At 42.0% G+C, this 26,488-nt stretch overlaps 1 protein-coding gene across 7 annotated transcripts in view; it reads right to left on the bottom strand.

The window, feature by feature from the left end:
* auts2a (activator of transcription and developmental regulator AUTS2 a) overlaps positions 1-26,488 on the bottom strand; it is a 299,327-nt gene that overhangs the window by 154,406 nt on the left and 118,433 nt on the right. For all 7 annotated transcript variants that reach the window (XM_029251095.1, XM_018755456.2, XM_018755457.2 and 4 more), the window contains exon 4: positions 15,128-15,229. In XM_029251095.1, the coding sequence (XP_029106928.1) occupies positions 15,128-15,229 (102 nt within the window). The remainder of the gene's footprint in view (positions 1-15,127; positions 15,230-26,488) is intronic.

Genomic DNA, 26,488 nt, shown 5'->3' with positions numbered 1-26,488 from the left:
ACAGTCTGCTTCTCTGCCCCTAAAAACCTCATCTATTCAGGAAGTGAGGAGACAGCCCAACACCAGGGCTCCCCAAAAGCCCCCTCCCTGCTCTTCTCCTCCTCATTAGCTCTTTCTGCATGGCTGATGATTAGGAGCCCATGTGATGCAAGCTCTTGATGCACCCCATGCCAGGGGATGGATAGGCAGGGGCCACAAGTGACAAGGCTCACAGGTGGCAGGGCTTTTGGGAGACAAATTGGAAGCACACGTTTTTTTGCCACCCGGGTGCTCCAGCGGTCAGGTTGCAAGCCCAATGCAAAGGAGTGATTCCCATCATGTTGCCATCAGCCGACAGCCGCCCACCGGTGGCATGAGTGCAGAGCAAACACAGGGCAGCACCTGTGCTCCACATCCACAAAAATGGTGTCTTCAGTATAAGATTTCAGAACCTGTGAGTGTACTTCAGGACAGAATTCATGCTTTAGCATTTTCAAAATAAAGTGAGACAACACTGGAAGTGGAATTACAAGACCCAGAAACACCTGTTAAAGAAATATAATTATGTGAAAGGAAATAAAATTCAGTCCTAGCAGAACAGTTCAATTTTTACATTTTGTTTTTTTCTTAGGGTTGTCTTTGGGGGAAAAAATGAGACATTGTCATGAATAAAAACCTAAACCTAACTTCTTAAGGGACACGTGCATAGGTTAATTATTTCCTTAATTACACCTAGAAATGTCAAACGTTTGTTTTCCCCCTGACAAGAAAATTAACAATGAACTAAATTAACCATTGAGGGCTGTTTTCAAACCCATTGCATAATACTTAAAAGTGGCTTCATGAGCAGTACATATAAAAACCAATTATGGTCTGATTTTACTGTAGTAGCTTTTAAGCCCTTTAATGCAATAGCAGTAAATTAATAAAAATGCAAAACTATAATTATCCAGAGTACCCCCCATCTTAAGACTGAAATAAAATAAGTGAACTATGAAAGGGACCGTTTTCAGCTCAACATTGACAAACATCTGATAAAGAGAATTATCCTGTGTTCCTTTCATGGATTAACATAACAGTATAAAAATCCAAATTTGCAACCAGAAGGTAAATCCAAGGACCGATGAACAAGTTCCTGGACTTCCTGTGTTCCAGTAAATACTGTGCTATAAAAATTGGGACAAGTGGTTTCAGACAATGTGTGTGTCTATTATCGACTAACAAGAAGAACACTACAACCCAAATGCTGCACTCCAGCACTCCAGCTTGTGGCCTAAGAAACTTTGCTGTGTTTGTTATCGCACTTCCACAGGGGAGCGTGGTTACATGCCATAATACACTGATCTCATCTGGTGTGAGATAAGACAGTAATTGGATGAGACTTGGAATTAGATGTTCTCCTAGGCTGGGCTAATTCCACTCTTCCTGACCTGTTTTGTCCCCCTTCAACACAGGGGGCGCAGAAAGGTTAATCTGCTTCAATCCCATCTCTCCAACTGCCTACTGCAGAAGAGCTGGACTGCAAAGAACCTGGACCCACTTGCTTGCTGTCCTCTCCCAAATGGGTTAATGCCAATAGTGTAATTGGTTTAACGAGGATCACACAAACATCCTCAAATGCTCTCACTCCCTTTGATACTGCCTACCTTCAGCAGAGTACCATGTGTACATTCACACACACATTATTTGTGTAACAGAAAATATATAACTGTTTCAAGATCAGCTTATTTGTCAGCTGTCTTTCATTGAATGGGTATCTCATTAGAACCTTCTCAACAGAACACAAACATCATTGTAACCAGTGATTAAATAATTAGGCAGTTACCAAAACGTGAACACAGTACCATGCAAAGAGGTATCACTGGAGCGGAATTTCACTTGTACCACATTGCATCAGGTATATTACATTACATAAGGCAACTGAAAGAGTAAGCTGCAGGGGGTAAAATAATTCTAATAACAGTCAGAAGGTGATTGTAATCGAAAACCAGTGTGATCGCAAATATGTGGCCTGAGTTCAGTGCGCATGATGAATCTGAAGTGATTTCCATGATTAATGCAAAGTGATTTCCAGCAAAGGTTCTTCACAGTTTCACCCTGTTGATGGGCGGCTGTTGTCTTGCAGTTACACACTGATATATTGATCCTGGTAGCTCTTATGTATAATTATAAAACTAAAAGATGGGATTTGCCTCAATGAATAGGAAGTTACGTCCGTGAAAGGCTCAGCACATCTCACCGAGAGTGAATGAGCGGGGATACGAGCTTCAGCAGAAACATTAATCCTCTTATTACATATACTTATTCAATTTCTGGGTCAATATCAGTGATAATCAAATGGGGGAGGATACAAGGAGATAAGACCTCAATGTTCAAGCAGATAACATGGAGATAAAAGAGCTTTCGTGTAATCAAGTAAATCCCTCAACTGAAAATATTAAATTGATTTATTGTTCTTAGGCTCACCAGCTGACGCCAGCGCATTATCAAGACATGAGGAAGAAATGTGTTTACAAACCTATCCGTTTGTAAGGGATTCACTAATTCACTCCAACCTCTAAAAAAGAATGCACATAAAAAGGTATGGAAGTACCATTCCATGATACAAATCCACTGGTTTAGCAACACATCATGTGACATGAGGTCTACGTGCACTAATACACACACACACACACACACACACAGTGACTGTCTGAAACCACCTGTCCCAGGCGGGGTGGTGGCAAACCGGAGCCTAACCCGGCAACACAGGACGCAAGGCCGAAGGAGTACGTGCGCTGACATTAGGAGAGATGAGGAACAGATGAGGAACAGACCTTAATTTCACTCTGTATATGCCAGTAATTTCTAGTAAGTGCTTGACCTGAATGAGTGAAATACTATACCCAAATACAGTATGTCAACTTCCTCACCAACAGACCATAGCATGTGCGGATTGGCAGAAATACCTCCTCCCCACTGACCCTCAACACTGGCACTCCACAGGGAAGCGTCCTGAGCCCGGTGCTGTATTCCTTGTTCACACATGACTGTGTGGCCAGTCACAGCTCCAACACCATCATAAAATTTGCTGACGATACCACCATTGTGGGTCTGATCACCAACAACGATGAGACGGCCTACAGAGAGGAGGTGAAGCTCCTCGCAGAGTGGTGCCAGGACAACAACCTGTCTCTCAATGTCAGTAAAACTAAGGAGTTGGTGATTGACTTCAGGAAACAGGATATGGCTCATGCACCCATTTACATAGGAGGAGACATTGTAGAGAGGGTCAACAGCTTCAAATTCTTAGGAATCACCCTCACTGTCAAACTCACATGGACTGAGCACACAGCATCAACCATCAAAACGGCCCATCAACGTCTCCACTTGCTCAGGCGTCTGAAAAAAGCCAGGATGTCCGCTAGAGTCCTCAACACTTTCTACAGGTGTGTTGTGGAGTCCGTCCTCACAGGGTGTATTACATCCTGGTGTAGCAGCTGCTCCATGCAGGACAAGAAAGCCCTACAGAGGGTGGTCAAAACAGCTCAGGGAATCATCGGCACACAGCTACCAGCAGTACAGGACACCTACACCAGATGCTGCCTCAGAAAGACAATGAGCATCATGAAAGATCATAGTCACCCCGCATGGGCACTTTTTTCAGCTGTCTGGGAAGTGGCTCAGGTCTACTCAAACCTGTATTGCTGGGTACAGGAACAGCTTTTACCCACTGCTGTAAGAGTATACAACACTCACCAATGTGCCACCTTTTGTAACTAGAGTTGGACTGCTCCTTCCAAGCACATTGGTAGGTTACACTGTCACTTTAAGCATTCTCATCTTCTGAGTTCTCTGGCTGTCTACTGTTATTTATTATTATTGTTACCGTTATTTATTGTTATTGTTATTAGCATTACTCACTGTCATTGTTATTGCTTTGTGCAGTATTTCTATTGCTTTTGTTCATAGTCTGTGGAGAAGCATTCAAGAAGAATTTCATGATACTTGTACATGGTACTTGTACCTATGACAATAAACTTGAAACTTGAAATAATAGCACTTTGGACCTAGGGAATTCTGTTGGATTTACATATAACTTATTGCTTCCATAATTTTTAGAGTAAATGGACTTGAGAGAGCTGAGAGAAAAAGGACCACAGAGTGTCTTTGCTGAACTCCTCTCTAGACAAACCAGACAGACACCCTGATTTAGAAATTACACTGGTTGATCAACAGTAAAATCTCGGTGATCAAGCCAGGCTTCTAGAGGGATTATATGTGGAAAATCCCAAAATACAAAATGAAGATACAAAGCCAACCCAGAAGAGATATTAAATGTGTGTATAAAATCGTATTCCATTAACTTTGCCTGCACTCACCGAGTTCCATTGGTAAGCTTAGGACTGAACATCACACATCACCAACCCATCTCTTTTAAATGGCACTGTTTCATCTACACACCAAGAGAAGTTTTCAATGGCCTGCTTGAAAACTTCATGATGAATGGAATTTTTCAATAAAGTAATGTAAATGTAAAAAGTGTAGAAACAAAATAGTGTGAACTGGACCCAAAATATAAGTGCAAAATGGATTTTTGGGGTCCTTGGGTAATTGGAGTTCGTGCCACAAGATGCCTGTTGTGCTACAAAGGCTGCAGTTTGCAGCGATTTTGTGGAATCCCGCAGTTCCACATCTAGATTGCCAATGGATAAGGAAGCCTTACAACCACATCCCCCTACTGACAAAAAAAATCATTTCTCATAACCATCTCTATTTACTGCCATTCAGAATCTTTCCCACAGGGAAAGAGCAAATGAAAATGTTATTTCAGTACTCATGAATTCATACCCGTTTTTTTTTTTCTGGCAATTTCACCCCATGACTTCAGGGAAATAATTCCTCAAGTATAATCTTCCAAAATTCTAATTCTAAGCTTGTTTTTTTTGCATGGCAGCATGAAACCTTAAGGGATGTGCCATCCAACTGTAATATAATAATCTCATCAGTCAAAGGCGCGAGCCCGAAAAAAATTACGTCTCCTTCCCCAAACAGGACGAACAGACCTAACGTGAAATAGCATTCTCTGTACCAGAGTGTGTCAAAAAAAAGCAGGAACTCAATGTATATGCAACAAGCAATATCAATTCATCAGTTCAATAGCAAAAGAGTCAAAATATGTGGACATTCCTGGCTCATCTAACTAAACATAATTTCATAGCCTGTGATCATTCACTAACACGAACACATATAACACCTTTTCATGCATGCTAAAGAGCTCAGAGGTGACACTTGCGCGCTTTTCTGGCTGCTGCACGTGTTGCTTATGAAAACGCACAGTTACAAACAGACTATGATGTCCACGTGCAGATACATCATCCTGCTCAGCAGCTGAGTGGAGTGTGGTTCTGTCAAATGTCATTCTCAGAACGCAGTTATTATAGAGAAAGACCAGCTCATCCGTCTATAAATCGGGTGTACGCTGAGGGAGTGTTCAGCGTGGCCACAGCCCACACACTGCTTACTGATTAATGTTCACTGGAACTGGTGGTTTCATGTCCTTTTACTGAATGCACACAAATGTTTAAAAACAAGCAATACAAATATTAAGGAAAAGGTCATCATGTTAATATAAAAGAGTCACATAACCTCAGACACTCTTTATACAGGGCAACTTTTTTTTTTGTTCAGACACATTTAAGTTTGGTTAGTTTACATCTCCGTTGCATTTTAAATGCAAAACCTCTCCAGGCACTTTGATACATTTATTCTGGTAAGATGCAAGTTTACTGGACAGAGGTATGTGCACTATCCAGGAAACCCAGATGTCTAGGTGGTCACCAAGCTTGGCATTCAGACTGCAAACATTTCATCACCAGTCAAGGTGACATTATCAGCACTCAATGTAGGTAATACAGGTTTGAATGTCAGTCTTTATATTGAGTCTGGAAGGTGGAAACTTCCTTGGCTTTGATTTGATTGGTTGATGTAAGATAACCTTGAGCGTTGGAACCCATTCTACTTTCTGATTGGCTGATCACTGCGGCTGTAACCAGTTCTAAGCTTGATTTAACCCACTTAAGCTGGTTAATTAACCTGATTGATTAATTAACCTGATTAAACCCTACTAGTTTAGTTTTTGGTTCATGCTTGTTTATTGACTTTGTTGAAGAGTACCAGGCCTCGAGGAACTCTCTCAAGTGCTTTGCATCCACTTGAGACAGGATTTCCAGGTTGTCCAGGTTAAAAGTATGTCCTTCGCGGTCATGGTGCACAAAGGTATCCAGGAAACCTTTAACAAAATATTTGTAATAAAATATTTCTCAAACAAAATATTTCTCTCCAGCTATTTTCTTGTTCAATCACAACTCAAATTCCTTTGTTGATGATATGGTACAAAGACTAATTACTCTTACATATTACAAAGAAATTAATTTTAATGCTGTGGTTTACACCTGAAGCTCCCGCTATAAACATGTGGATGACTGAAGTGTTTAAATTTCTCCCACTACCAAAATTAACATTTGATAGGCAGTGCAATGTCAATTCTAATAAATTCTGGAATATCTGGGCAGCCTCCTGGAAGCCATTAAAAAGTGCTACACTACTGTATCTGTGATATACTGTATTGTAACCTTTTGACCCTGAGCCATCGCTCTATGTATGTAGACACATTTGCATTTTTCAGCGTCCTGTGTCTAACTGGACGGTCATAAAACCAATTTAAAAATTTAAGTTTGGTTAGTTTGCATATCTGACAGCATCAACTGGTGTTGGAACAAAAACACATTCCATTAATGATAGGAAGACAACTACAAATTACTGCAGAAGCAGCAAAGAACAAAAATGGCCCAGAGAACATATTCTGTATCTATACGAGCAGAAAACGGTGTATAACAGCCCTCCAGTTTGTGGTGCTACCGTCACTTAAGAATTGAATTAAGAAGTCAATAATTTCCTAATGTGATGTTTGACTGATATAATGCCTTTTTCAGCTGTATATAAAGACAGACACAGAGTTACACAGTGAAGGAAAGCACTGCTGCACTGTGGCCTCCTACAAGGAAACAGTCTTGAATGAGGGACTTTACATCACCTCTGTCAGAACGCACTATTCTGAAAATGTCTACATTTTGAAGGTATTTCATCTTGATCTCTTAAAGCTGCACAACATCATCTCATGACTGATTTGTTTAGCATGGTTTGCGAACAGCAAACAAGACATATAATTCTCATTATATAGCTGGGTACTTAGTGAAGCCATGAGGATTTGATGTACATCAGTGTGTACAGAATTGAACTAGATCATTTTGGAGAAAGCATCTTCTTAACAAATAAATGTAAATTTACCTCGTGCTGAACCAAAGACACCCCTTTTCAAATCTGAGCTCACACCCCTCTAGATAAAAATGGAGCTTCTTCTTGGAGGCCTCACATAAATACAGTTAGAACTGTGGACATCACTGCCTCCGTCTGTACGGCTACGCGTCTCTCTTCTGCACACTCACATATGTGATAGTCCTCCGCCTCTAGAAGGCACAGTAAATCTGAAATAAGGACGGTCGATGGGGAAAACTTTACAGTTTCAATGGAGAAGAGAGAGGAATACATTTACAATATTTAAGAGACACAAATGAGGGGGAAGTGGAGGTCATGACGATTTGTTGGCCCAGGATAGTGAGCCATGGGCTGCTGGTAATCATGTTTACAAGTGAGAGCCTATGACGACCTCCTGGTGAGCTCGGTTGTATTTTCCCTGGCTCACAGCCTGAGACTAAGTGTGAGCCTACCAAGTCTTTGTGATTGAAGGACGTGCTCCAACCAGGCTGTCTGCAGGGGGTAGGATGTGGGTGCTCACTTTCTGTGTGTGTGTGTGTGTGTGTGTGTGTGTGTGTGTGTGTGTGTGTGTCTGTGCGTGCGTGTGTGTCTTTGAGAGATATGAGCCAGTCACCTCCTACTGGGCAATGCAGGCTGGCAATGCAAAGAACGCAGCCCTCTGCTCTCAGCTAGTTCTCACTTGCTGTCTAATCACTATGGCAACCATTGCTCTGCTTCATTCCTGCATCCAATCAGAATGAGGCCTTTGTCAAGACTCCACTGGGCTGCGCTAATTCAACTTACCCACCGGAACGACATCAGTGTTCAAAGCGAGGAAACAAAGAGGACTTCACCATGAAATTTCACCGTGGCATCCCAAAGTAGAAAAAAAAACCAATAGAGCCATTGTTTCAGGTGCAACATGTAGCTGGGAAATGGAAGACAAATTTAATAAATTGCTGAATATGTTTCTTTTTTGAAACGTATGACATATCCTTACAACGCATCAAGGATATACTGTATACTCATGTCAAGGACAAACATTGAGCTTTATATGTTACTGGCAAAACAAACACAAGGTAACTAAAGCTGCCTTGTCAAAAATGGAAACCTGTTTGTTGCATTAGAAGAACCTACCAAAGAAAGCTTTTACAATCATTTCAGCCTTTACTAAAACTGCACTGTAATGTAATTAAAGCACTAAATGCACAAGCATTAAACTGACCGTTTAAAAAATGTAACTCACTATTGGGCACAGTTTACATTATATTACACTACTTTACATTACTATATTACACCATGTAGCTGTGTTGCGGCACACACACACAGCAGAGGAAGAAGAAAACAGATAATATGAGCGCGTCAATCTAATTAAGCAGGACGCTGTGGTAGAATCCTTCACATTGCTCTGTTCTGGACTGCTATGCATTTCATTTTGCATTTTCCATTATTAGTTCCATTTATTCAGAGGCACAATTTGAACGTCCTGCTTAGCCTCCACTGGTGCCGCATGATATTTTCCACCAGGCCAACTTGAGTGTGTTCAACGGACAGTCAGTTGTCGGGTAAGAAGGTGATGACACGGGCATGCAGTAATTTAGGCCGACCGACATACCACGTACTGCCGCCGTCTTAGTGGGTGGAGACGACCAAATGTGTGGACACTGAAGCGAAGGAAAAGTCTGCCAAAAGGTTGGAGCTGTGAAGCAGATGCTGGAGGAGGTGTGTACTTGTTTTCACTAAGCTCCCTCAATGCGATTGCATGCACGAATGCGCACACACACACACACACACACACACACACACACACACACACACACACACACACAAAACCATCAAAAGACAAAGGAATGGTAATCCATACATCTCAGCAAGAGTTGTCCTTTGGCCAAGACAGCAAGAGGTATGATTATAAATCTTTGCAACACCAACAAGTAGCAAGGGAATTTAAAACCTTGGTGGGTAGAGATGGTCTCCAAATTATTAATATCTTGTTCTGAAAAATGGGCAGGAATTCCCATTTGGCAAACGACCAAGCAAGCAGGAGTTTTTAAACTGGAATTCATCACTTCGCCTGCTCTGCTCCTGTGCGCTGTAGTGAGAAGACGAGCGGCCGAACACTAAACCAAGGGAAGTGTCGGGTCTGGCCTCATCATGGCGAAAAGCTCGCACAGCCACTGACGATGGCTCATCATCAAGCTGCTATTTGCAGGACACGGTGACTTATCGGGTGTCTGTGGCGAAAGGAGGTCTAGAGTACTGTCAAATCCTTAACTGTGCAGTCCAGTCCAGTCCTGAACTGAGACACTGATACTGGGACATACTGAAATATTCTCTATTTTTTAGTCTCTTATTATTCTGAGGTAAAATGGAATGTATCAAATAATACTGAAGAAGCATTACTAGTAACTAAGATGCACAAATATATCTCAGGTCAACAAAAGTGCTAGAGCTATTGAATAGGGGTCTCATGAACAGTGCTGAATTAAGGCGATATTCTAGTTTGTTTATTACACCCCATGAGGGGAGGCACAGTGGTGCAGTGGGCAGCGCTGCCTCCTCACAGTGCCTGTGTTGTTTGGGGATACATTCAAATCTGGTTCAGTCTGTGGTCTCCCTGTGTCTGCAGGAGTTTCCTCTGCGTGCTTTGTGTTCCTCCCACAGTGGAGAAACATGCAGTTCAAGGGAATTGGAGACAATAATTTACTGATAGTGTGAATGGGTGAGTGTGTGTGTCACACACTGGCATCCTACCCAAGGTGAACCCCCCAGAATAGCACCCATTGATTCCAGCATAGCTTCCATATCCCCAGAACCCCGAACAATAAACGGTTAAGTAAATGAGTAAGTGGTCTAAATGAGTTTATTAGATGACATGATTTGGATTCTGAAAGCACTACACTTTTTATAACATCAGCTTTACGCCTCCATCATGTCAGAATGCAACACCTTGAAATACCAAACTTTCAGAGTATTGAGATCTATCAGCAGTTTGTGAAAAACAGAAAGGGAAAATCAAAAAAAAAAAAAAAAACATCAAAACATTGTCTTCTCCTCAGCAAGCCAGAGAATAACAAAAACAACTTAATCACACGAACTGTCTGAAAAAGAGCAAGAGCACATTTTAAGGCAATAACACTACGGCAGAGTGCTTTGCCACATGTGCCGAGAATGTGCAGTGTGGGCTGAGCTCACAGCGCAGAGCCACATGAAGCTGGCTTCAGGACAGCATGATGGAGACCCGAGCCTGCAGGACGTGGAGGAATATCGTTTCCTGGGAAAGCATGTGGAGCACAGTAACTCGTTCTAGAGAGGCTTTTCGATAGTACTTTCAGACGTTCCATTTCCTGTAGCCACATAAACCGAGACCGACTTAGATCACGTAACATTTTCTGTTTTTTTTTTTTTCTTTTTTTTTTTTTTTTTTTAACTGAAACGTCTGTGATCATTTCACTTAGAGCCTCTCCCTCCAAGACCTGGCAGAGGTATTGTTTCCTTCCAGTACTCTCTTCACTGTCTGTGGTGTGAGTCTCACTTGCTGCAGCCTCCCACTGATGCCTTCCTCCTACTAACACCACATGTGCAGCAGCACTGCACAGCGAGCTGTGAAAGAAAGGACATCCCCCCCCCCGATTAATCTGAAGGTGTCTCACACTGTTGAGGTACCCCCCCGTGTGAAGGCTGTCTATCCCTCAAACTGCTACGATTAGCACACTTACACACTGGCCTGATCTCAATGGAGCTGAGCACTGGGAGGGAGGGAGAGGATGGTAAACGAGCAATTTATTTATTAATTTATTTTTACCCCTCCCCAGATTGCGGTAAATTCATTACGAATTGCTCTTTGTCTCTTGTCACTGGGCCGACAGTGACAGGCGGCAGTGACACCAAACACTCCTGTGCTGCCCGTGGGCCTCTCATCAGGCGTAGGAAAGCAATGCACTATTTACTGAATTTCAAGCCTATAATTGCCAATTTATTTGACAGGCAGCTGGGTAATGATGGCATTTCACCCCACTGTAGAGACTAAATGCAAGTGATTCATCGCAGCTTTCCAGACTCAACAGCTCACCGCTACCCAGGATGCCTGCCACTGAAGCACTGGAGGAAGCAGGGGGCAGATGCGGGTTTGGGGGTGGGGAAGGAGAGACAAGCTGCAACATCTTCAAATAATCCCAAAAGGGGACCTGAGGCTTTTGAGCAAATAGCACGCCTGCCAATTTACTCCTGTTCGTTAGAAGGTAAACAGAATGACATAGGCAACTAAATAAATAAATATATATATGGAGAAGTTGTCTAATGAGCTGGAAGGGAGGGGAATGGAGGGGGAGATAGGGACCACGGGTGACCCCATCCTGCTCTGTGATCTGCTGTGGGTCGTGTCGTGTAGGGAAGGGCAGTGGAATGGCTCATGAGCTTTGTTGGGCCAGTTTGCAAACATCATTAGTGGCCTGGCACTGTGCTATAAAGGGACAGCTTCATTTCCTTCCTTAAGCCCTGCCAATTCATCTGTGTGCGCTCATCTATGTGTGTGTGCATGTGTGAAAGCAGGTGAGCCACAGAGAGGAACTGCTCTCATTAGTACTAGTCCAACATCTGCTGGATGGTCCGGTGATGGAGTCCAGCTACGGGTCACTCCGCTTGCAGGGTAAACATGTCTTGCTTTGGGGTGAAAGTCCTGATCCGAGCACAAAAGCACATGTCCCATACTATGCCCACAAACAAACAGCCAATTTCAAACACACTGTGTGCAGATGTTGGAAAAAGAACAAGTGACAAACGGTCGCAGAGCATGGAGGCTAGGGGGCAGGACCCTGTGTCAAAGCCTTTTGATTTGCTGAAGCAGGATGTGCGATCTACTGCTGCCTTTGCCTCAACAAAGACACTTCAGCGCTGTTTGAACGGGTCTTCCCAGAAGAGGAAGCGGGAGGAGGCCTTCAGCTGGCAAAGAGAATTATCTGTCACCTTTCGGCAGCCAGGGATTTCGCACTCGAATTAAATGGCTGAAAACGGTTTAAATGCATTAAAGCCCCCCTCTCACTCGGCTCGTTGCGGCCCCATGACGGAACGCCAAGTGGCACATAGGGCCCGATGTGTGAAGTGGATTTTTACAGCATGACCTGGGAGCAGTGCGTTCGTGTGGCGAGATGGGAAAAAGGTGTCCCCTAAAATGCGAGTTCTGGGCGCCCTGTGATGTGAAATGGCCCTCAAACAGTCTCTCTCTCAGATCGCCGACGGCACCTGTCAAACAGGCAGGGCAATCGGCAGCACCTGCACATCTCCCACAGGGGGATGTCTATTTTAAAAAAGAGCCAAACATGTTGGACAGTAGAAATTAGAATGTCAAACATGTATTGCATGTATGAAGATGAAAAGTCCAGAACAAGGGCTTTATACATAATATAATGCTTATATATATATATATATATATATATATATATATATATATATATATATACACATATTTTTATTTAAATATTATTCAGTGTACTTATTTAAATCTGCAGTTAAGGTCATATTTAACTGGGTTTGTTTTTAAGAAAAAAGTTTTGTTTCGAAGGGCAGCTCCTCAACCACGTGAAGCACCTTATTTTAGTTTTTATAGTGAAGGGTACTTGGAAAGAAACAATATTTGTAAACCCATGGAGAAAACAGCAAATAACTTGCCCTTACCAGCAGTAACTTGGGTCAAAGCCCTTTTTAACATGGCGACATTGCTCTGATTGTGAGTACCACGCCCTAGACACACGTTATAACAGTCACCTTGTGGCCGTGAGCGAAGCAAGAGTGAGGACTGCACGGGAGAGAAGGCAAATCCCTCATCATCCTTGCATAACGTCTTTCACATTGACAAGACTTGTCATTGTGCCGATGAACAGAGCGATGGCTTGGTGACCGTTGTTATGCTCGGTCAAACTGAGCAGTTCACGCTGAGCTTTCGGAAGTGCACCAGACTGCCTTCTTCCCTGACTCACTGAGGCCTGTACCTGCCTGCAGCATTCTCGCAGGTACCGTCGCCCCCATCAGGACCGCTCCGTCTATTTCGTGTTACCTCAGGAGCTGCCTGAGCCGCTATCGCCGGCACAATGGGCAGGGATGCATCATTTCAGATATGGGCCCTCAACATCGAATGACTTATTTTGTTTCACGCCTGGCAAAGCAGAGTATAGCTGAGCACTGAATCATTTTGCTTCCCTTGTTGTGCTGGTTTTTTCCAGCTTTGGTTTGCCTCTCGACTGACACCATGAATTAAGGGAGATATTTGATACCTCCTGTTCTCAGTGAATTTGGCACACAATAAAAATATTCAGGCACACTGTCTTGGCAGAGTTCATGCAATCTGCTGCCATTAAGTTCAACATATTGTAAGTCACTCACCAGCAGGAAGCTTACAAAATATGCATGTGGTCACAGGGCAGACAACTTCATGTCCTTACCGTTGCACAGCTATCATACAGACACACTTTACACACTACCTTTTTGCTGGCCATTAATACACTACAGGCAATTCAGACTCACTGGTTCTCCTGGAGCACCAGGATTTGGGCTGTAGGACTAAACCAGAGAGAACCTGGGGGCTGAACCTACAGACCAGGTGCTGTGAGGCACCAGTTATGTCCGTCCCACCAGTGGGAGCTCAAACTCCGGTCCTTCATGTGCCAGCAAGAACTTTTCCCGCTGCACCATTGCGCAACTACCTGTGATCTCACAACCTGTCATTAGAGGACAAGGAACCACCACCAAGTAACAACTGAGAAAGCTGTAGAGAAAGGCACAGATGGAGGTATGTTAGTCTCATTTACAGTACTGCGGCACACTGAGCTTTGGGTTTTACGTTTATGTTTATTTAGCAGACGCTTTTCTCAAAAGCGATTTACAATGGATACGATACAGTGTTACCAGCCGACACACCTTATTCACCAAGGTGACTTACACTGCTAGATACACTACTTTCAATGGGTGACTCATCCATACGTCAGTGGAACACACTCTCTCTGTGTCACTCACGCACTATGGGTGAGCCTGAACAGCACGTCACTGGGCTGTGAGAGGAAACCAGAGCACCCAGAGGAAACCCACGCAAACACGGGCAGAACATGTAAACTCCACACAGACTGAACGGGATCAAACCCACGTTCTCTCGCACCACCCAGGCGCTGTGAGACAGCAGCGTTACTCGCTGTGCCACTGTGCCGCCATTTTACGCACTTGAGGAAATGATACATGCAAGTTTGCCAGGTAAAGTCACAAAAACAACGTACTTAGAGAGAGTCTGGCTATATGGTATAACTGCACGTGTTTAAAGGAAACAGCGATTAAAAAGAGATGAAAACAAAGTGTTGAAAAAAGACACTTACCCCCAGCAGACACTTTTGAAAATGGAAACTGGCAGTAAATTAATAGGTAGCTAAACAAAGAGGAGTGCCACAGAGAAACATGGATGTGTGCACAGTAGGACACCACATGCTGGTTTTGTTGTGTGTGGATGCAGAACACAGTGTTTGTGGCGAGACGTTCTCTTAGAACCAGCTCGTCGTGAACTTATTCCTTTGTAACAGGATCTTCTGATTTGCCTCTATTGTATTGTTCTGCTATGTAAGGGGATAATTAATGTCTCCATGTTTTTCTGCAGACGCCACTCTAAGATGGCGGTGAACTGAAGGGCACTGTGAAATATAAAGGCGATAGATAAAAGGACAAAGGAGAATCAAGGCATTCTGTCCTCCCTGCAGCCTGTGCGCTAGGGCAGTGTATGGAGAGAATACGGCGCGGGGCAGAAGGGCTCCAAGGCCCAGCCCTAGTAACCTTCTGTCACGGCGTGCTACCTGTTCGGTGTGACGGAGGCACTTACGTCGCTCAGCCTGTCCCTGGAGCTGCTTCTCAAGGAGGGTTTGGACTCTGTGCTGGCGCTCTCACTGTCACTGTCCCTGCAGATATTCTGTCCCGTCTTCAGCTGCAAACACACATGTTTTGGGGTTAAACCTGTGACTCGTTTTCAGATTTAGCTGTTTAACATTTTTTCTTTGTTTGTTTAATGCACAGCAAGTTGATTCAAATCATTCAAAAGAAGAACTTTGAAAGAAAAGAAACCAATGTAACTTTCTTCATCCAACAGAGCCTTCGAGGAACACCTGTAATATATATAATTCTCATATAGGCTCATAACATCTAGTGATTCTGGACACAACACATACGTGAAATGTGGAACCGGGGTGTCTGACCTTTGCTGGTCACGGACCACAACCATTACTGCGGCGGACAGGTGTGAGGGCCACATGTTTAAAAAGCATAGCAAGTGACATACTGAAGCTTAACGGTCTAAACTGACACAATGTTATTTATTTCATTATATTTTATTTATGCAAGTGTTCAAATTTAAGTGTCTGGTTGTAACTGTACTATCACGTGATTCAATACAATTTCTAATATAGGTATAGCATCTATTAAAAATTTTACCAATGTTCTGGCAGGCCCTCGGGCCACACTTTGGACACCCCTACACTAAACTAAAAAGCATATAGCAGACATGAGATGCCATAAGGCACATGTACACTTGCACCATGTCCTACACAACGTGTGAACATGGTGAATGAAGGCCCAGACTCCTCTATTAAGGGTGCCTCTTCTCTTTGTCTTTTTCCTGAACAAGGAGGCTCTGTCTTAATTAACAAAGCGCCAGTGGTTTCAATCAATTAAATTCACTCTCCTGTGACATTACAGTACTTTGTACGGAGCACCAGGGGCCCTATAATGGCTTTCACACCGAGACAGTGAAACAGTATTTTGAACTCTATTTTCACATTCACAATTACATCAAATAATTAATTAACTGTTCTAAGATGTGTGGGTTTGTCCTGACAGATGAGCTTACACAAGCTACAATGTGCAGCAGGGTCTCCCTTGAAACAGCTTGCAGCCAAGGGGCATAAAATGAAGTCAAAAAAAAAAAGCATTCCTCCTTCACGGAACTTGTGAAGGTGAGCAGTAGTGTCTGAGATGGTTTCTTCCAAGGTGGACAAAGATCCCCCCGGATGACAAAAGACACCCCAAATCTGAGGCTGCTGGAAACATCTTGCAAACAGAAAAAAAGAAAAAAAAAAAAAAAACTTCAAATGTGCCATTTTTCAACAGACGAGGCGAACAGACAAGAGTATCCCAGCAGGTGTCATTTTTGCAGACAGAGCTTTCAAAGGAACAGAGGCTGACGCGATCCAAAACAAGTGAGCCCTTAAGTCTGGAGAACAATGAATAACTCCTGGGACCCTGCTGCCTTTCAGAATCTTCCTAGGCATGGCTTCCAAGTGGCCATGTCCCTTGGCAGGCTCCTTGAGCTCTGTCAATGTGCATGTGTAGGAACGGAGCAGCACAACGACCAGGATGCAGAGCCATCTCATAAAGATGTAGGGTCGCTTGCAGTGAGAGGTTGAAGAGCGACGTTTCTCGTTTCTCTTGGCGAGGCATCTGTGCGGTGTGCAGGTTTCCATCCTTTATAGGTTGTGGTAGAAACGAGGGCAGGGAAATATACCCATTTACGGGATCTGGCTGTCATTTATACTGGGGGGGGGGGTTTGGAGAATAGAAGCAAAAGGCCCTTGAGTAAAACACATAATTAAAATGAAAACGGTCTTTTTCTGTGGCCATTAGCAGCGTGAAAGGGAACCTTTCCTGGGAGAGTCTCCTAAGGGTTTATTTTCTGTTGCCAGAGTGCTGAGTGTGATAAGGGTGAGGGAGCGCTCCCAGCTACTGGGGAACCGTCGTGAGGGATATGCGGTGAGTGGGCCACACAGGACAGAGCCTTTGGGAGCCTGCAGGAGCGTGGTGACTGGAGGAGATGCACTGCTCATCCGATAGCGCTAATTACTTCAAAGATACCTCCCCGAAAAGCCAAAGAAAGAGAAAGACGATTTGTGTAAGGGCCTGCTTCCACGAAGGCTGTTTTTCCGTGACTCCAAAGGAATATGTGCGCAAAGTAGGAGCCTCAAACTCGAGAAGGAAAAAAACGGGAAACAAAAACACTCTGGAGCAAACAGCAGCACGACAATATGGGAAGGAAGAGCGAGCGTGTGCAAACTGGACAGAAATGCCCTGCTGACTCGTTAAGGTTCTGCTGGGTTCATTACACAACCCCAGCCTGTGATCTTCATTAAATGAATTATGGTCATTCTTGGCATATTTGCCTACAAGCGTAAGCAGCACCTGAGGACAAGTTTCATTAGAGGTGCTCACCTGGTCTCCAGGCTGCCTCCAGGCTCACCAATCACAGGGCCAGGTGCCGCCTGCCTCGAACCCCTGCTGTCAGAGCTGTTTATAAACACGTGTGAGAAAGGCCCCACAATCCCTTGTGCGCAGCCTAGTTATTCCACTCATAATACACTTCTCCATGCTCCCTGTGAAATCCATCCACAGCTCTGAATGAATACACATAAAGACTTGATAGAAGTAGCGAAAAGCAATATTAAACTACTGACTCGGCCATAATAAGACCTGCCCCAAACACAGAGGAGATGTGATGCACTCTTATTTAATTAAAGAACAATATTAGAAATGTCATCATGTCTTCAGCCTAAAACATGAAGACTCACATGGATGGACCAAACACTGACACATTCAAAAAATGGTATGACGATCAAGGTTGTGGAACGTTTTAAAAATGTTCTTAAGTATTCAGGATAAATTTGATTAATTAAACTACACCTATGGTCAGAGGCTCTTTATTTTTTCTTATTTCCTTTCTAAAAAGGTTGCTGCACTACACTAGAAGACAACAGTACATAGTTATTTGAGAATCTCCTTGCATGTTTAATTACATTTTAAAAAGCTTAAATTGTATTTTGTGCGTGTCTGTGTGTGCCAATATGTTCAAAGTTTCAGATTCCCTGCCCTTTAGTGGGTAAGAATGTTCCAAATTATAATTAATGGATGAATGCAGTAAAGACATTACCCTCTAGTGGACACAGTAAATTACCACTATCAAAAGTTCTGGATAGACCTTTGATCATAAATATGTGGAAGACTATTAAATAAACCAGTCACAATATAGAAAACTGCAACATAATTTAAACAGGAAAGTACTTCTTATTAAGGTACTAATAAAATACTCACTTTGTCCCTCATTTATTTTTGACAGTGAGCTTGGATGCTGATTAAATACAGAAAAAGTCAGAGGTTTCTTCAAAAATACAGCACAGTTACTTAGTTAATTACTGTTTCAGTGGTGTAAAGTCAGTATATCTGTCTCTAGACTACGGTGTTATCTGAAGGACAGAATCGGGCACTAATGGGGAACAAGAGTTTGGTTAAGTCAGCATCTCTTCATAACACAACACCCGGCATTCAACACACGGTATTAAATGCCCATTACAACAATAAGAATTATTAAATAACACTGTATACAGCACAATTAGTTCATGGCCAATAACAATGTTCCGGACACGTTTGTTTTTGCTCACAAATGTAAACGTTACTCAGATACCGTTACACATCAATACAGACAAATTGCCTCTTTCTGTCACACTTAATACCCATGGCAGTTTATTAAACAGCAGATTAATCTAGTCATGTTTGGCGAATAATAACAATAATGTTACATACCTTATAAAGCTAATTAGCCAAAGTCACTTCCAAAGCGAGATAAACTACACTAAGCTAGTAACAAGTATTTACCCCTGCAAACAGCAGAGCAAACTAACACATCCACTATTCATACATACAGTAAGGATAATACAATTCACCAGCTCATCTGAAACACATATTTCGAAAGAGGGAGGAGACCAGAGCGCCCTGTGAGACACCAGTCCATATTACTCTCAGTATGCAATAATATATTTATTAAAACCATGGCCAATGGTTATAAAACTGGAATGATGTTGTATCATTTCTGTTCTATTAATTTAATTCTCCAAATCTGAATTTTATATTTATGTAAAATATAAATAGCACTGTGTTAAAGTACAAGTTTTTCAGGTTACCAGTTTATTCATACACATGCTGTATGTGTGTAAGTTTGTATAATAAGCATAGCAATCAGAAGACATATAGAGCATGTGCATTATGCACAAAAAGCAAAGATAGCCCTAACTGCTTTATTAACACTAACTTTGAAGGGTTTCAGCATAAAGATAAGCTGTAAAATGACCTTATCTATGATAAGGTTATCCCAAGAGGAAAAGAATAAACAGATGGGTTTAATATTCCAGAGGCTAATTTCTTAACAATTAAAAACACAGCAAGACATTAACATCTAATGAAACATTTAAACTGCTAGTAACTGCATGTGCCATTCATTTCCACATAATACAGCCTTGTTTTCCCTCAATCTGTTTTTTATTAGACAACACTTTTTTCCCACTGCACTCGGAATTTATTGAAGTATGGAATTAACAACTGTTTCCAATTAGGAGGCAGCTTCATGTTTGGCTCCTACACTCTAAAAAGTCCATACTATTATAGACAAATTTATGTAGCCAATCCTTTGATGTCAAGTAAGGGGGGGTGGGGTATAATGATCCTGAACACTCCCTCCCCCAGTTTAGAAAACCAGTGAAAGGAGTGTTATTTCAGCTCTATTCTTATTCAAGTGGGACATGGCCAAGCTGCCACTTTTAACTTATCTAAAGGTACAAACTGAGAGGGTGAACTGGTCTCTGACAGCTTGGAGGCCATCCAGTTGCAACAGTGACTGATTTCCACTCCATAGTAAACACGGTGATAATGTCTTCCATTGAGTGTATAAACCCAGTTTCAACTGGAAACCAAAACCCCAGCAGTGTACTTGAGTTCACAACAGGTCCTAGAGTTTGAACAAAATCTTAGAATACCTCCATAGTTTGATTAACTTAAATCAAGACTTTCATGTTAAATTATTCAACTGACATGTCAAAACAAATGGAAACATATATGTACAAATACACACGTTTCTATATATAGAATACCTGTACTTACACTTACTTGTACTTCTACTTACACACACAAAGAGAAATGCACTCATTCCTTGCCAAATACGCTATTAGTGGAATTCACGTTGTGAAGGGAAAGAATTTCTATTATTTGTTATGGAAAAAAGTAATACTTTGCCATATAAAAGAGTATGCCACCTAAAACTAACTAAAATGCTATAACAAAATGTATTGTTTGTATGATAATGATAAAACCAACATGTACTTTATGATATTTCAAACAAAACTACTGAATCCTATATCCAAATTATTATAATCTGAGCTTCACACCGTCAGCAGCTCCTTTGGACACCACCTTACAAAAGCAACACTTTTTTATGAGTCCCAAAGTGGAAGGCTCACTGTGAGGGTACTATCAGAGCTGGCTTCACTTAATTTTCTTTTTGTGGCGCTCTCTTCGTCATGCTTTTCTTCCTCCACTTTCCTCTCCTTTTTTTTTTATCTTTCTTCTTATGCAAAGAATGACACAGTTTTGACTATTCTTCATTAAGGTTTCTGGAAATTTCTTTAATCTGAAAAATTGTACAAATAGTAGAACCAGCTAAACCAGTGCTTGCAACAATACCTTTCTACTTCCCACTACATTTATTGCAGTTAATCATATTTAATTTGCTTTTTAAGAGTTTTTTTTTTTTTAATTTATTTATCCATTTCTGCTATTCTAAGCTTTCTGGTAAATATTTAAAGACACATTTTTATAGTATCACTCACACATGTCTGTGATAAGATCACTGCCCACATACTTAACAGAGTGAAATGCAAAGAATACATGTTATGGAAGTAAAATGCCAAGCAAAAGTGTTGTTGTACTGAATAATAAGTTTGTTTTATGCACGGAACAATACAGAAACCATTGTAGTGTTTTTCATTGTAGGGAATGCAATTATTTAACAGTGCTACTTGAAAGTATATGAACCCTATCAGGTTGGTAAAAATACTTGTATAAAATATTAAAATAAAATCTAAATCATACATTTTAAAACAAACTTATGACATAAAAAAAAATATTTTGATTTACCTTACATACTTGGTGTAACCAATGAAATTTGGGGTTCACTTATTTTTTGCACCTGCGCTACTTCCGTTTTTCTGCTACACACAATTTCCTCGAAAGCAACATATGGAACTGGTCATTACACACTTATTACGTCAGATGAAAAAGACTGGTTCTCATTAACAATCCTGTGGTAAAATGTATTGACGAAAAGGGTTCGCATACTTTCAAGAAGTACTGTATACTCAAAGGACTGGTCCTAGTGAAAGAGAACACATTACGAACTTCCAAGAATTCTATAGTGGCCTGGGTGAGAATCACTTGTCGCACACTATAAAGTTGAGCTAAATCTCTCGGTGTATATGAAACACAGCACGCCACGGCAGTAACGCTGGGATGTAGAGTATTATATTCTGAAAAACAAAAGACACACTCAAGTACAACAGCGACGAAGACAAAGACTTCTTGCCAAAACACATCTGATCCATGACAAAAAACAGAACTATTTTGAATGGGATGCTCTCCCATCTTTGCCTTAGTTTCATGTACAGTACCAAACATCTATTTTTCATGTGTACTTTAAATGGCAGCAATTAGACAATGTTGTCTACACTGCTCATTATTATGAAATCAGCCAGATCAAACCAATGAATAATTTAACTGCTAAATGAGCTTCAGGGAGCTCTGCAATGTGCAAAACTGCACACATTTCATTCATACTGTCTGTGAAAAAGAAAGGAATAAACATGGAGCAAAAATGTGTTTTCAGTCATTTTTTCATTGGCAGCAGGGCAACGTTGCTTAAGACAGATTCCTTACAAGTTGGAGCTGTGTTTACAACATCTTTCAAGGCTTATGGTGACTATTGTTTTCACGTGTAGTCAATTATTTTCTTGATCTGCACGCTGAATAGCTCGGCCTGGGAGAACTGAGGGCCATTTACAAGAAAGCTGTGCTCTTCCTGAGGTGAAACATAAGCATCCAGCCACATACAACAAATAAAAGGGCTCTTTCATGTGTTAAGACAACCTTTTCTGAGAACTGTATGTAAGCCCCAAAAACCACATGAAAAAGCGGGTGGACACGATTTGTAAGTGGTCTCTGTGACTGGCAGCAACCGGTTCCCTTAGTTACACATAATGCCTGCTGCAAAAATCTGCAGCAATAAACTCAGCACAGTTTACCAGCTTTTATTGTTCTGTTGTGATGTTGTGAAGCAGCTAACCTGTCCTCTCAAGATATCTAGAGTCCCACAAGGGCTTTAGTGAAAGGGGGGGGGATCTCATTTACCTAAAAGCTCTTATAAATTTTTAATTTGCTTTAACAAGTAAATTAACAAGTCCCTCGTTCGGGGCAGTTTTATGGCTGCTTGCCACTGAGGGAGGACCATGAAAGTTTTATAGGTAATCCGCTGCTAGCAAGGCCGCTTATAATAAATTGTCTATTTCCTGCCTCGCGGTCAAATCCCTTGGTTTTCAGTGACTGCACTTTAAATAGCTTCTTTATGTTACCTTCTCGAGTCTATATATAAAGGTCATTAAATTGCTGGGCCTGCCCGTTCCAGTCTAACCCTGTTAATGTGTAAATTGGAGGAAACCTGCTGAGAGCTGTCCACATCAGTGGCACATCTTTAGGATGATCCGTACAGTAATATATAGCAACATCACCTGAACAACACAATACTTAATTATAATATAGCAATCCCCTGATTTATGAATTAACGAGTTGCTGAAAAGAGTGCGCATATAAACATTTCGGACACCCAAAGCCTATTTACCATTATTTTAAAAGGGAAAAATAATAATGCATTCCCAGCCATCCAAAAACACACACACACACACACACACACACACACACTGAAGCCACTTGTCCTGAGCAGGGTTACAGCGAACCGGAGCCTAACCTGGCAACACAGGGCGTATGGCTGGAGAGGGAGGGGGCCCACCCAGGACAGGATGCCAGTCCATCACAAGACACCCCAAGCGGGACTCAAACTCCAGACTCACCAAAGAGCAGGACCCGGCCAAGCCCGCTGCTCCACCGCACCCTCCAGCCAAAATCCCCATACCAATTTTCCAAAATATCACTGAAACACTGTAAAAACACCTAACTGTCAAGCCATTACTTCATGATACAAAATGCACAAATAATAATTATTCAACTCTTAACAAGGTCATTAATGAGTATGTTTCTTGGTAGTATGCTTCAGAATCAAACTGAGTTTTCCTTATATCCAGTAGAAACATTAAATAATGATGTTCAGGTTAAAAAAAATAAGCACTGACAAATTCAAATGAAGATCTAAGGCAATTTACTATAATGAACTATCATTACTTACCAAATGAAGAGAAGAACAGTAGACTGTGAGTTGTGGAGGATGGAAGAGTAAGGAGGCTTGGCAGTCATTCTTTCACTGCCACAGCACAAATGCGTAAAACCAAAGCAAATACGTGACTGGAAACCAACAGGAAACAGCTGATGGTATGCTAGCATCAACTACAGTACATTCAAATTTTTTAGACACATTTCAGATAAATTTCGTTATACTGACTTTTTCGCTATGGAAATCAAAAATGCGGTATGAACCCAAGAACAATTATACTGAAATTTCGCTTAAGGAATGTTCATAAATAGAACTTAGTAACACATTAAAGATTGTAAATAAAGAACAATTGTCTTTCTTTGTCTCTGCCAGCTCTGGTCATCATGCAGCGTGAAAGTTGTCCGTGGACTTCAGGGCACAAAGAGAACTGTGAGCCCATGGCCAACACAACTGGGCAGACCACAGCAGTTTGAAACGGTCAAGCACTCTTAGCGCTCAGCGCACTTCAGAAAAACATCATGCAAAGGCAGATACAGGAGCAGTCACAACCTGTAAGGGAGCACTGGGCCACTTTGTCATCTTTCGGACAGCAGCGAAAGCCCCGGGTCGCATAAGAGGCCTGTTTGGCCCACAACTGACCTCCTTTTAGCTTTGAGGTAGGAGCTTATTAAATACCAGAGACAAGTGCTCCATGCTGTCACTAGATCCAAAGTAGCAGCCTGTCATGAAAAATCAGTTCTGAAAGCGATAGCAGGACTAGAGTAGATCTGCTTACGTGTTACTTTAGAAGGACATGTTTGGGATTACAGGTGTGCAGCCCTCTAGTTATTTGGCATTTTAATGGCGTTCATTTTAAGATGAAGATTTCCACCTCCGTACAGCAAAAATCTCAGTACTGCAAATGGTTCTGGAAGTTTCTTTCACATTCATTGGTGGCATTAACCTCTTCTCTGAAACAACTGTCACAGAAGTGGTTATATTAAGTGCAGATTTACAAGGCTATGGGGCTCAGGTGACATTGTGACCTGCAATGACCTCCAATGACCCTGTAGGACAATATCGTCGTTGGTTTGGCAATCCACTAACTTAATACCTTTGACTAGCTTAAACAGCAGAAGACGATTAACAGCACTACACTGTTTGCATTGAGATATAATGCTGACACATAACAGAGACCATACAAGTTCTTTTTGTGTTGTGCAGAAGTTGGGTTCACTTCCCCGTTAATGAACCAAATAGAACAAATGAACTTTTTAATAAAAATGCTGTGCCATACTGCAACTGGCAGAAGACCCCCCCCCCCAAGTGCTTTTCAAATGTCCAACACAGCAATGAAAACCCCAGTGAAGAGGCTGTCCTAGAGCTGTGTGAGGCCGTCCCCAACTGCAGCTGCACGGAGGGCCGCGAAGGACCTAGAAGCCTTACACTCGCTGCCATGCACCTATTCATCAAAGAAAATTTGCACGCAATTAATTACATTATTCCCATGTCCCTGCCACCAAGACGTTATTCCAATATCGACTTTTGCCTGCGCTCTGCTAAGCCTTAGTCTGCGTGCCAAGTCACATCTCGAGAAGCCGGCCAGCCTCAATAAAATCCCCGCTCCTCTCCTACTTGCTACGGCTATCATTTCTCTTTTTTATTGCCATTTATTTTCCTCCAGGAATACACTGCCAGTATATTGGCAGGACTTCCAGTATATGGAGGCAATGAAATTTAGCGCAGACACTTAACACGAGGTCAAGCCTTCTGCACAGCTCATGTGAGCCTGTAATATGATAAACAAATGCTTCCAGTTGGAGTGTTTTTTTTTTTTTTTAAATCTGGAAAAACAAGGGCCAACTCGGACGCGTGAAGGCCATTGAGGAGGGGGGTAGGGAGAAGACTCACACGTGCTCACAAGGCCATTGAAATAGGTTCTCGCAGGGCCATTATCGCAGGCCTCGAAGCAGAGATATTCTCAATCTGTACGTAACACGGCAAGTAAAGAGCTAAAAGTCTAATAGAGGCTTGAGCGAAGTGAGTCCATTCAGAGGATTCTCAGTGGAAGCAGCCACTATCACAGACAATTTCCACTGATTTACAGCTCCTAAACAAGCACTGAAGTCAAATTAATTGCATTATGGTGTGACTTGACTCTTATAAGCCCCTTTCAGAAGAGGCAAACATTGGACGAGAATCCTCAAGGTCATACACATGGTGCTGCAGAAAATCTCATGTGGGTTACACTCATTTTCCAAGCAATTTGTATCTGTAAAAATGAAACAAAAGTATATCCTTATCCCACACACTGTGCCAACGTATTTGACACATTTCTGCAGAATATTTACAGTAGTTATCTAGCAAACGATACTTGTGATTCATACACAGTTGCTATAAATACACTGTATGTTGTATGCTTGCCTAAACATCATTACAGCCCTATCGGGTACATTCCTAGAGTATTTTTACAGCAACACCACACCATTAATTATTGCTTTATTCATGTATACAGTCATTTCTAAAAATGTACACACTTATCTCAAACATCTTAATAGCTTTATGTGGAACATTCCTATAGTACTCTGTAATTCCTGGTAATCAGAGAGTACTCACAAAGCTTGGCATGTTTAGCAGTAGCCTTCAGCGGAATATCTTGCAGTAATTTGATCTTTCTACAGGCAGGTACGTTTGACCCTGAAGAAGCACATCCTCAGAGGTCTAATGCCCTGTTTTGGCTGACCCAGTGCAAACTAATAAGAATGTGTTTCACTCAACTCGTGCTTGGCTCCGTGCACCATGGGGATTACAGCGGCTACAGAAACTGCTTACAGAATATTTGGTTCCGTGTTTGGCTGACTGGCTGCCTGTATAACGTTTTTGCGGTTACTAATCCCCACTGTAAACGTTCTAATGGAAACGCTGCACATAAATTTTTATCTGCAATTAGCAACCCATTCA

Source organism: Scleropages formosus, chromosome 4 (genome assembly GCF_900964775.1).
Source record: "Scleropages formosus chromosome 4, fSclFor1.1, whole genome shotgun sequence".
NCBI classification, from domain to species: Eukaryota; Metazoa; Chordata; class Actinopteri; order Osteoglossiformes; family Osteoglossidae; genus Scleropages; species Scleropages formosus.
The sequence above is the reverse complement of the archived record's forward strand: the minus strand, read 5'-3'. Positions and strand labels throughout refer to the sequence as shown.